This window comes from Petromyzon marinus, unplaced genomic scaffold (assembly GCF_048934315.1).
Source record: "Petromyzon marinus isolate PM22_M1 ecotype Great Lakes invasive population unplaced genomic scaffold, UKy_Petmar_22M1.pri1.0 PM_G_Scaffold_15, whole genome shotgun sequence".
NCBI classification, from domain to species: Eukaryota; Metazoa; Chordata; class Hyperoartia; order Petromyzontiformes; family Petromyzontidae; genus Petromyzon; species Petromyzon marinus.
The window spans coordinates 1110262-1122839 of NW_027422706.1; the positions used below are offsets into that span (position 1 = coordinate 1110262).

Below are 12578 nucleotides of genomic sequence, written 5' to 3' on the forward strand. Positions count from 1 at the left end.
CACCAAGAAAATAATTGGTAACACACTACGCCGTGAAGGAAATCCTGCATCGCCCGCAAAGTCCCCCTGCTCAAGAAAGCACATATACATGACCATCTGAAGTTTGCCAATGAACATCTGAATGATTCAGAGGACAACTGGGTGAAAGTGTTGTGGTAAGATGAGACCAAAATGGAGCTCTTTGGCATCAACTCAACTCGCCGTGTTTGGAGGAGGAGGAATGCTGCCTATGACCCCAAGAACACCATCCCCACCGTCAAACATGGAGGTGGACACATTATGCTTTGAGGGTGTTTTTCTGCTAAAGGGACAGAACAACTTCACTGCATCAAAGGGACGATGGACGGGGCCATGTACCGTCAAATCTTGGGTGAGAACCTCCTTCCCTCAGCCAGGGCATTGAAAATGGGTCGTGGATGGGTATTCCAGCATGACAATGACCCAAAACACACGGCCAAGGCAACAAAGGAGTGGCTCAAGAAGAAGCACATTAAGGTCCTGGAGTGGCCTAGCCAGTCTCCAGACCTTAATCCCATAGAAAATCTGTGGAGGGAGCTGAAGGTTCGAGTTGCCAAACGTCAGCCTCGAAACCTTAATGACTTGGAGAAGATCTGCAAAGAGGAGTGGCACAAAATCCCTCCTGAGATGTGTGCAAATCTGGTGGCCAACTACAAGAAACATCTGACCTCTGTGATTGCCAACAAGGGTTTTGCCACCAAGTACTAAGTCATATTTTGCAGAGGGGTCAAATACTTATTTCCCTCATAAAAATGCAAATACATTTATTACATTTTGAAATGCTTTTTTTTCTGGATTTTGTTGTTCTTATTCTGTCTCTCACTGTTCAAATAAACCTACCATTAAAATTATAGACTGATCATTTTTTTGTCAGTGGGCAAACGTACAAAATCAGCAGGGGATCAAATACTTTTATCCCTCACTGTACATTGTTATTAAAGGCAATGCATCCTATTGTTATAGTTACATTGTTATTGAAGACAATTCATCATATTGTTATAGTTACATTGTTATTTAATACAATGTATCCTAGTGTTATAGTTACAATGTTATTGAAGACAATGGATCATATTGTTATAGTTACATTGTTATTGAAGACAATTCATCATATTGTAATAGTTACATTGTTATTGAAGACAATGCAACCTATTGTAATAGTTACATTGTTATTGAAGACAATGTATCCTAGTGTTATAGTTACATTGTTATTAAAGACAATGCATCATATTGTTACAGTTACATTGTTATTAAAGACAATGCATCCTAGTGTAATAGTTACATTGTTATTGAAGACAATGCATCATATTGTTATTATCAGAGCCATGTGTGTTTGCATGTTCACCCATTCACCCACCACTCACCCACGCACTTAGTCACCCACCATCGCCCCACTCTCCCCCCACTCTCCCCCCACCCTCCCCCCACTCTCCCCCCACTCTCCCCCCCACCCCCACTCTCAGCTTCTTCTCCTTAGCGATTCTCTCCGCCCTGAGCGCTGCCACCTGGACAGGTGACAGCGGCGTCTCGTAGCTGATACCGCTGCAACAACATCAACAACATCAACAACACCATCAATAACATCAACAACATCAAAAACACCATCAACAACATCAACAACACTATCAATACCATCAACAACATCAACAACATCAACAACATCAACAGCATAAACAACACTATCAATAGCATCAACACCATCAACACGATCAACAACATCAAAACCATCAACAACACCATCAACAACACCATCAACAACACCAACACCATAAACAACACCATCAACACCATCATCAACACCATCAACACCATCATCAACACCATCAACACCATCATCAACACCATCAACACCATCATCAACACCATCAACACCATCATCAACACCATCATCAACACCATCAACACCATCATCAACACCATCATCAACACCATCAACACCATCATCACCATCAGCGGTGTGGGGTGCTCACCTCTCCGACGGCACCGACACGTGCTTGGGATTCTTCTGGAAGAGATTTGTCCCCAACCTGAAAAGAGCGCAGCACACACACACACAGTCACACACACACAAAGTCACACACACGCACGCAGACACACACACACACACACGCACGCAGACACACACACATGCACAGACACACACACGCACGCACGCAGAAGCACACACGCACGCACGCAGACACACACACATGCACAGACACACGCACGCAGATACACAGACATGCACAGACACACGCACGTACGCAGACACACACACACACACGTAGACACACGCACGCGCACGCACGCACACGCGACGTCAGAGGGGGCGGGTGAGTGAGTGGATGAGCGGGTGGGTGGGTGAGTTTGTGGGTGAGTGAGTGGGTGAGTGGGCGAGTGAGTGGGTGAGTGGGTGAGTGAGTGGGTGGGTAGGCGAGTGAGTGGGTGAGTAGGTGGAAGAGTGTGTGTGTGGGTGGGTGGGCGGGTGAGTGGGTGAGGGCGGGTGAGTGAGTGGATGAGTGAGTGAGTGGGTGGGTGAGTGGGTGGGTGAGTGAGTGGGTGAGTGAGTGGGTGGGTGGGTGAGTGGGTGAGTGAGTGGGTGGGTGGGTGGGTGAGTGGGTGGGTGGGTGAGTGGGTAGGTGAGTGGGTGGGTGAGTGAGTGAGTGGGTGAGTGAGTGGGTGGATGGGTAGGCGAGTGAGTGGGTGAGTGAGTGGGTGGGTGAGTGGGTGGAAGAGTGTGTGTGTGGGTGGGTGGGCGAGTGGGTGGAAGAGTGTGTGTGTGGGTGGGTGGGCGAGTGAATGGGTGAGTGAGTGGGTGGGTGGGTGAGTGAGTGGGCGGGTGAGTGAGTGGATGAGTGAGTGAGTGGGTGGGTGAGTGGGTGAGTGGATGAGTGAGTGAGTGGGTGGGTGAGTGGGTGAGTGTGTGGGTGGGTGGGCGAGTGAGTGAGTGAGTGGGTGGGTGGGTGAGTGAGTGGGTGGGTGAGTGGGTGAGTGAGTGGGTGGGTGGGTGAGTGGGTGAGTGAGTGGGTGAGTGGGTGGGTGGGTGAGTGGGTAGGTGAGTGGGTGGGTGAGTGGGCGGGTGAGTTGGTGAGTGAGTGAGTGGGCAGGTGAGTGAGTGGGTGGGTGAGTGAGTGGGTGGGTGGGTTAGTGAGTGGGTGAGTAAGTGAGTGGGTGAGTGAGTGAGTGGGTGGGTGAGTGAGTGGGTGAGTGAGTGGGTGGGTGAGTGGGCGGGTGAGTTGGTGAGTGAGTGAGTGGGCAGGTGAGTGAGTGGGTGGGTGAGTGAGTGGGTCGGTGAGTGAGTGAGTGGGTGAGTGAGTGAGTGGGTGAGCGAGTGAGTGGGTGGGTGAGCGTGCGGGCACCCACACGGGTTTGAGTGACATCCTGCGCTTGGCAGCGCTGCTCCGCGCCAGCTCAAACTTGGCAGAGAAGAGCTCCGTCTGAGCCGTGTGCTCGTCCTGCGCGAAGATCTGGCTGGTGCACAGCGGCTGCCCGCTCTTCGTCTACGGGGGGAGGGGGGGGAGGGAGGGGGAGGGAAGCAGTCAAATGATCATCATCACCACCACCATGAGACCCACTACAGCCATCATCATCGCCGCCACCACCATCACCACCACCACCACCATGAGACCCACTTAGCTCACCTGCTCACCCGCTCACTCGCCTCCTCACCCGCTCACCCGCGGCTCGCTCGCCCGCTCATCTACCCACCTCCTCGCCCGCCTGCCCACTCACCCACCCGCTCACCCCTCTCACCCACCCACCCATTCACCCACCCGCTCACCTGCTAACCAGCGGCCCGCTCACCAGCCACTCACCTTGTAGACGCCTTTGGTCTTCTGCTTCTTCTTGGGGTGGAAGTCGTGGAGGAGCTGGGGGAGACATTGAAGGCACGAAGACGATCAGCAGCTCACCACCACCGTCACCATGGTGATGGTGAGCTCACCACCACCATGGTGACAGTCAGCTCACCACCACCGTCACCATGGTGACAGTCAGCTGACCACCACCATGGTGACAGTCAGCTCACCATCACCGTCAGCTCACCATCACCATAGTGACAGTCAGCTCACCATCACCGTCAGCTCACCATCAGCATGGTGACAGTCAGCTCACCACCACCGTCACCATGGTGACAGTCAGCTCACCACCACCACCGTCACCACCATCACCATCACCATGGTGACAGTCAGCTTACCATCACCGTCACCACCACCACCGTCACCATGGTGACAGACAGCTCACCATCACCGTCACCATGGTGACAGTCACCACCACCGTCACCATGGTGACAGTCAGCTCACCATCACCGTCACCACCACCACCGTCACCATGGTGACAGTCAGCTCACAAACACCGTCACCACCACCACCACCACCGCAGTGACGGTGATGACGATGATGACGATGAAGATGCCGATAATGCTGATGATGATGATTCTGCTGAAGCCGATGATGATGCTGAAGCTGATGATGATGCTGATGATGCCGATGATTCTGATGATGATGCTGATGATTCTGCTGAAGCTGATGGTGTGAGAAACTCATAATCAACATCATTATTGTCACCATCGTCAGCGGCAGCATCACCACCACCCACTCACTCACCCACCCACCCACTCACTCACTCACACACCCACTCACTCACCCACCCACCCACCTACTCACTCCCTCACCCACTCACTCACCCACCCACTCACTCACCCACCCACCCACCCGCTCACCAAACCACCCACCCATCCACGCCTCACTCACTCACCCACGCAGCCACCCACTCACCCACCCACCGACTCACCCATGAGTGGGTGAGTAGGTGGGTGGGTGAGTGGTTTGGTGGGTGAGTGGGTGAGTGAGTGGGTGGGTGGGTGAGTGGGTGGGTGAGTAGTTGGGTGGGTGAGTGGGTTGGTGAGTGGGTGGGTGGGTGAGTGGGTGGGTGAGTGGGTGGGTTGGTGGGTGAGTGGGTTGGTGGGTGAGTGGGTGGGTGAGTTGGTGGGTGAGTGGGTGGGTGGATGAGTGGGTGAGTAGGTGGGTGGGTGAGTGGGTAAGTGGGTGGGTGAGTGGCTGGATGAGTGGCTGGCTGGGTGAGTGGCTGGGTGAGTGGCTGGGTGAGTGGCTGGCTGGGTGAGTGGGTGGGTGAGTGGCTGGGTGAGTGGCAGGGTGAGTGGCTGGGTGAGCGGCTGGGTGAGTGGCTGGGTGAGTGGCTGGTTGAGTGAGTGGCTGGCTGAGTGAGCGGCTGTCACCCTGCAGCTGGTGCCGGGCACCACCACCACCGCTGCCCCCGGCGGTGGAGCAGATGAAATAATGGGCACGTTATTTTAATCCCCCCATCCCTCCACTCCTCTGTGCACACCGGCAGTACAAGGGGATTAAGTTAGAAATGTGTGGTTTAAGATGTGGAGCAGAGATCTCAACAAAATCATAATGGTGCATGAATGAACAAATAAAAAAAAATCGATTTTAATAAAGTATGTAATGATTGCCAGTCAGTAAGACATTCTGATTAAAATTATTAAAATTGTGTTTATTTTTACTTAACAAAGAATGCATTTATAATCACACTTACACTTCAGTCAATGAATTAGATGGACACAAGAGGGTATGTGTGTATGTTGAACGTATTTCGCATTGTACGTAACCAACCGTGCACATTGGAGGTGTGAGGTAGCAGTAGCGTTAAATGGTTTTTAACGCCAAACGGATGGATGGTTAGAAAAATGGGTTGCCATGAATAACAAAAAAAATTTGAGCAAAAGTTGTGAATGCAACACTTCCAAAAAAGTTTATTTTTTTAAAAAAGATTAACACTTTCATTCTGTACTCTTTGGTTCTATTCGGTAAAGTCACGTAGGTAAAAAATTAAAACAACAAAAATCACGACGTTTCGGCCACAACACAAGCGGCCTTCATCAGCTGAAGGGACCAGACTGTCACCTGATGAAGGCCGCTTGTGTTGTGGCCTGAAACGTCGTGATTTTTGTTTAAATTTTTTTACCTACGTGACTTTACCGAATAGAACCAAAGAGCGTGGATCCTTGCAGTCACGAAAGCTTCAAATCGAGAACTTTCATTCTGCCCTCTTTTGTAACGTTACGAGCACCATCCCCTCCGATGCAACATTATTGTTGTTCACGCTTCTTGACGCGGCGACGACAGCGGCCCACTTCGTGGGGCTGTCATTTGCGGTGGCCGGGGTCGCTTCTAAAACAGCACTGCACAGCAACTCACCGGGGCCTTGCCTGGTCAAATAAAAGGCAGTTTTAGTTTGCTTTAGTAGAACGCGGTGAACCCCGCGGTGAACCCCGCGGTGAACCCCGCGGTGAACCCCGCGGTGGCCTCGTGTGCACGGTGGGCAGTTGCGGAGGAGGAGGAGTTCACGTCGTCCCTCTTCCACTTCACTCACTCGCTGGTGACGGCCGAGCTGCTGTCCACCCATGCTGCAGGTGAGGCTCACTCACTTACCCACTCACCCACCCGCTCACCCACCCGCTCACCCACTCAACTACTCACTCGCCCACCCGCTCACCCACCCGCTCACCCACTCACTCACCCACCCGCACACCCACTCAACTACTCACTCGCCCACCCGCTCACCCACTAACTCACCCACCCACTCACCCACCACTCACCCACCCGCTCACCCACCCACTCATCCACTTACAGTGAGGGAAAAAAGTATTTGATCCCCTGCTGATTTTGTACGTTTGCCCACTGACAAAAAAATGATCAGTCTATAATTGCAATGGTAGGTTAATTTGAACAGTGAGAGACAGAATAACACCAAAAAATCCATAAAAACGCATGTCAAAAATGTTATAAATTGATTTGCATTTTAATGAAGGAAATAAGTATTTGACCCCTCTCAATTAGAAAGATTTCTGGCTCCCAGGTGTCTTTTATACAGGTAACGAGCTGAGATTAGGAGCACACTCTTAAAAGAAGTGCTCCTAATCTCAGCTTGTTACCTGTATAAAAGACACCTGTCCACAGAAGCAATCAATCAATCAGATTCCAAACTCTCCACCATGGCCAAGACCAAAGAGCTCTCCAAGGATGTCAGGGACAAGATTGTAGACCTACACAAGGCTGGAATGGGCTACAAGACCATTGCCAAGCAGCTTGGTGAGAAGGTGACAACAGTTGGTGAGATTATTCGCAAATGGAAAAACACAAAAGAACTGTCAAACTCCCTCGACCTGGGGCTCCATGCAAGTTCTCACCTCGTGGAGTTTCAATGATCATAAGAACGGTGAGGAATCAGCCCAGAACTACACGGGAGGATCTTGTCAATGATCTCAAGGCAGCTGGGATCATAGTCACCAAGAAAACAATTGGTAACACATTACGCCGTGAAGGACTGAAATCCTGCAGCGCCCGCAAGGTCCCCCTGCTCAAGAAGCACATATACATGACCGTCTGAAGTTTGCCAATGAACATCTGAATGATTCAGAGGACAACTGGGTGAAAGTGTTGTGATCAGATGAGACCAAAATGGAGCTCTTTGGCATCAACTCAACTCGCCGTGTTTGGAGGAGGAGGTGTGAGTGAGCCAGTGTGAGTGAGGAGGTGTGAGTGAGGGTGTGAGTGAGGAGGTGTGAGTGAGGAGGTGTGAGTGAAGGGGTGTGAGTGAGGAGGTGTGAGTGAGGGAGTGTGAGTGAGGAGGTGTGAGTGAGGGAGTGTGAGGGGATGTGAGTGAGGGAGTGTGAGTGAGGAGGTGTGAGTGAGGGAGTGTGAGTGAGGAGGTGTGAGTGAGGGAGTGTGAGGGGATGTGAGTGAGGGAGTGTGAGTGAGGGGGTGTGAGTGAGGAGGTGTGAGTGAGGAGGTGTGAGTGAGGGGGTGTGAGTGAGGGAGTGTGAGTGAGGAGGTGTGAGTGAGGGGGTGTGAGTGAGGAGGTGTGAGTGAGGGGGTGTGAGTGAGGGGGTGTGAGTGAGGGGATGTGAGTGAGGGGGTGTGAGTGAGGGGGTGTGAGTGAGGAGGTGTGAGTGAGGAGGTGTGAATGAGGAGGTGTGAGTGAGGAGGTGTGAGTGAGTGAGTGAGTGAGGAGGTGTGAGTGAGGAGGTGTGAGTGAGGGGGTGTGAGTGAGGGGGTGTGAGTGTGAGTGAGTGAGGAGGTGTGAGTGTGTGAGGAGGTGTGAGTGTGTGAGTGAGGGGGTGTGAGTGAGGAGATGTGAGTGAGTGAGGAGGTGTGAGTGTGAGTGAGTGAGGGTGTGAGTGAGGGGGTGTGAGTGAGGAGGTGTGAGTGAGTGAGTGAGGAGGTGTGAGTGAGTGAGGAGGTGTGAGTGAGTGAGTGAGGAGGTGTGAGTGAGGGGGTGTGAGTGAGGAGGTGTGAGTGTGTGAGTGAGGGGGTGTGAGTGTGTGAGTGAGTGAGTGAGGGGGTGTGAGTGAGTGAGGAGGTGTGAGTGAGGAGGTGTGAGTGTGAGTGAGTGTGAGTGAGGAGATGTGAGTGTGAGTGAGTGAGGGGGTGTGAGTGAGGGGGTGTGAGTGTGTGTGAGTGAGGAGGTGTGAGTGAGTGTGAGTGAGTGAGTGAGGAGGTGTGAGTGAGTGAGTATGAGTGAGTGAGTGAGGAGGTGTGAGTGAGTGAGTGAGGGGGTGTGTCTGTGCGAGTTGCGATCGAGGGCCCCTCACCCAGGCCGTGCAGGAAGCTCCGTGGGTCTGCGTGCCTTCTCCGCCGCGTCCACGCAGCGCCGCCAGCCACGCCAGCCACTCGGCCGACGAGGCCTTCGGCGCTCGCGAGTCCACGGGGCGGCGGCGTAGGCGGCGGTCGCGTTTGGGGCGCGTGCAGGTCGGCGTAGTGGCGAGCGGCGGCGCGGCGGTTCACGCACCGCGTCGACGACCCGGGATCGATTCGATTCTCGCTTGCGGCCAACCTCGGTGACGACAGACGCGAACCGGTCCCGGGCCTCCCCTCGGCCGACTCTTAGAACGAGCGCCCCGGTGCGGTGCGTGGTAAACGTTTGCCTCGCGCGCCGTGCCGGTCTTCACGGCGCTCGCCCCAAAGGCCCGTCAACGCCACGGGTGGGGTATTTGTCTTTGCGCACGTCACCGTACGTACACACGCGGATGTATTTGTAGCCGGGCGGTTGGAGGCGGTCGCCCTCCAACAACAACGGAGGGCGGAGGAGCGACGCTCACAACGACGAGCGGGAACGACGAGCGGAGCGAGAGGGGCGGCTAAAATGCAGCGAGTTTGGGTACGGTAGGCGGCACGCAGCTGGTGGTGCATCTACCAATCGCCTCAGTCAGTCAACCCACGGTACCACCTGGGTCTTTTCCGTGAGCTCCCGTCAGCGAGCCTTCGACACTTCACGCGTCCTCAACGTGCACCCGGCCTGGCGCAGGACGCAGTGGTGACATCGCCGCCGCTTGGTGGCGAACGGCGGCTGCTGCTGTTGCAGTGTTCGTAGCTGCGCAGGTGACTGAGTGTGTGTTTACAGTTGTGCGAATGTAGTCGTGGTTTCCCCCAGAGCATCGTCACCTCTGGCGGGTGCAGCACGTCCATCAGCTGCTTGGGATTCCGCTGAGCCATGAGCACGCGCTCACCCGCCGACGGACACCCTCCGCACGGCAGGCAGTCGCTCACCAGCAGGGCCTGCGTCCGCTCCTCACCCCCACACTCACCCCGGCCCGCTTCCTCTTGGAGCATTCCTGCACACAGCGGAGACGGTGAGCCAAGTCTAATGATATCGGTCTAAAATGTATGTGGCGGCGACGCTGCTGCATTGGCAGTGGTGTCACGAATAAAATTCAACATATTCGTCAAGAGGACTGTCACCTTAAAAAGAAAGGGTATATTTACTGGTGACGTTTCAGGCAATGGCCCTTCTTCACAGCACATAGAGAAAGCAGAGAAGTGGGGTTCCAATAGACGGTAAATTACTATACAGTATTTATTTAACAAGGTAAATCCCACCGAGCTGCAAAGCTCTTTTTCAGAAGCGACCTGGCCACAAATTATAGCTCAACAAAGTGGCTCATTCACGTGGAAATGTATAGCAGCCAAATACTCTAAACGCACGTTGATTATATAAATGTGGAGGGAAAGCCGGAGCCGGAGAAAAATCTACGCGACCACGGGGAGAGAGAGAGACACCGCAAACTCCAAATACACAGCAGGCGTCGTCAGGGACGGGATCGAACCCACGCCTTCCTGTACACCTAGCGAGGTAGTTAACATCTCACCACACAGAGAGAGACACCGCAAACTCCAAATACACAGCAGGCGTCGTCAGGGTCGGGATCTAACCCACGACTTTCTGTACACCTGGCGAGGTAGTTAACATCTCACCTCCGCAGTGCCCCTTCCAACATCACTCACTACCAATATTCGCAGCATTTCTCCCATCACCATTCACATCATCACGGCACTGCTCACAACATCAAGTCTTACACAATCACTCCCGTCACCTACTCCACTATCACTCGAACCATGACTCCCACCATCCCTCGCAACACTTACACCACCACATCATCATTTCCATATCATCGTCATGTACACCATTACACCACAACCATCACATTATCACTCACATCAATCCCCCCATTATCACACTCTCTCACACCCCTTACGCTGCATCACCCTCCCCACCCTCCACACACACGAACAACACTCAAACTATCACACCCACACATCACAATCACCTCCACACCATCACCCCCCACCCTCCACACACACGAACAACACTCAAACTATCACACCCACACATCACAATCACCTCCACACCATCACCCCTCCACACACACGAACAACACTCAAACTATCACACACACATCACAATCACCTCCACACCATCACCACCTCCACTTCACCGTCACTCACCAACACCAACATCTACACCCGCAGCGCCGTCTTACGCCATCACCACCACGCGTTGTGATCATCTTCCACATCACTCATCATTTTACACGACATCACCAACATCGCCCTCCTCCTCCTCACCGCCTTTGTGCTGTTGGTCACACGTCCTCACGTATCCCCTCACGTATCCCCTCGCGTATCCCCTCACGTATCCCCTCACGTATCCCCCTCACGTATCCCCTCACGTATCCCCCTCACGTATCCCCCCCACGTATCCCCTCACGTATCCCCTCACGTATCCCTCACGTATCCCCCTCACGTATCCCCTCACGTATCCCCCTCACGTATCCCCCCCACGTATCCCCCCACGTATCCCCTCACGTATCCCCTCACGTATCCCTCACGTATCCCCTCACGTATCCCCCACGTATCCCCTCACGTATCCCCTCACGTATCCCTCACGTATCCCCCTCACGTATCCCTCACGTATCCCCCCACGTATCCCCCTCACGTATCCCCTCATGTATCCCTCACGTATCCCCTCACGTATCCCCTTCATGTATCCCCTCACGTATCCCTCACATATCCCCTCACGTATCCCTCTCACGTATCCCCTCACGTATCCCTCACGTATCCCCCTCACGTATCCCCTCACGTTTCCCCCTCATGTATCCCCTCACGTATCCCTCTCACGTATCCCTCTCATGTATCCCCTCACGTATCCCCTCACGTATCCCCCTCATGTATCCCCTCACGTATCCCTCTCACGTATCCCCTCACGTATCCCCTCACGTATCCCCCTCGCGTATCCCCCCACGTATCCCCTCACGTATCCCCCTCACGTATCCCTCTCACGTATCCCCTCACGTATCCCTCACGTATCCCCCTCATGTATCCCTCACGTACCCCTCCCTTCAGCCAGGTCACGCTGACCCTGACCCCGTCTCTCTGCTCGAGGTCGTCACCAATATTGAGCAATCCCCACCCCACCACCAGTGAACAACAACAACAAAACAAAATTTTAAAAAAACTCGACTTAAGCTAAAATACGATAATCATGAGGTAAAGTGTTCATTAATTGTGTTAATTAATTACGCTGTACTATGTAGGGAACAATCGTGTCGAGGAGGAGTTTTTGCGCGGGTCGCTTTTGTTACCTCGCCTGCAAAATACAAACAGTAATCGATTCTTCGATTACTGCCATACAAAATTGGGAATCGTAAATTTTAATCTGATGCTATGGTTCGTCTCTGGAATCGATTCACAGGGCCTTTGCTGAGTCGATTACTTTGACTGCTACTGTGAAAACGGCCCTCAAGGCAAAAAATTCCTCCCCCAATAATGGCGGCAAATTACTCACCCAAGATGGCTGAAACTACTCACCCAACATGGCTGCAAACGCTCGTCCAAAACAGCGGAACCTACTTACCCAACATGGCGGCCACAGAGGCCGTAAGACGTCAAGAGCCACGTGCTTGCACGGCGGTGGAAATTCCACATTCCTCTGGACGGGGATGAGCGTGGAGCATAGAGGGTGGAGCAGTGGTCGGTGGAACCCGCACCCCTCCCACGTCCACACAGGGAGAGAGAACTTAGAATTTGGTGATTGTGCTTTGGCAGTGACTTTTTATATACAACGAGGACTCCTCGACTTACGAACGAGTTTCGTTCCAGAGGTCTCTGTTCGTAACTTTACTCCAAACGTGTTGTACGGCGTGTACACTAAACACGGGGAATGCGCTTTAAAAGTTGTATAATCTCCTGCAGATGTAGATGCCACTGGTTCTTTAAGTTCTG

The 12578-nt window shown here is 53.1% G+C and overlaps 1 protein-coding gene across 1 annotated transcript in view; it reads right to left on the reverse strand.

Moving 5' to 3' along the window:
• Positions 1 to 508: 508 nt before the first annotated feature.
• LOC142910710 (uncharacterized) overlaps positions 509 to 12578 on the reverse strand; it is a 28448-nt gene continuing 16378 nt past the window's right edge. Inside the window, exons 3-8 of the mRNA XM_076060105.1 lie at positions 9462 to 9631; positions 3810 to 3863; positions 3358 to 3494; positions 1986 to 2042; positions 1473 to 1557; positions 509 to 517 (exon numbers count right to left, since the gene is read on the reverse strand). Coding sequence (XP_075916220.1) covers positions 509 to 517; positions 1473 to 1557; positions 1986 to 2042; positions 3358 to 3494; positions 3810 to 3863; positions 9462 to 9631 — 512 coding nt within the window. The remainder of the gene's footprint in view (positions 518 to 1472; positions 1558 to 1985; positions 2043 to 3357; positions 3495 to 3809; positions 3864 to 9461; positions 9632 to 12578) is intronic.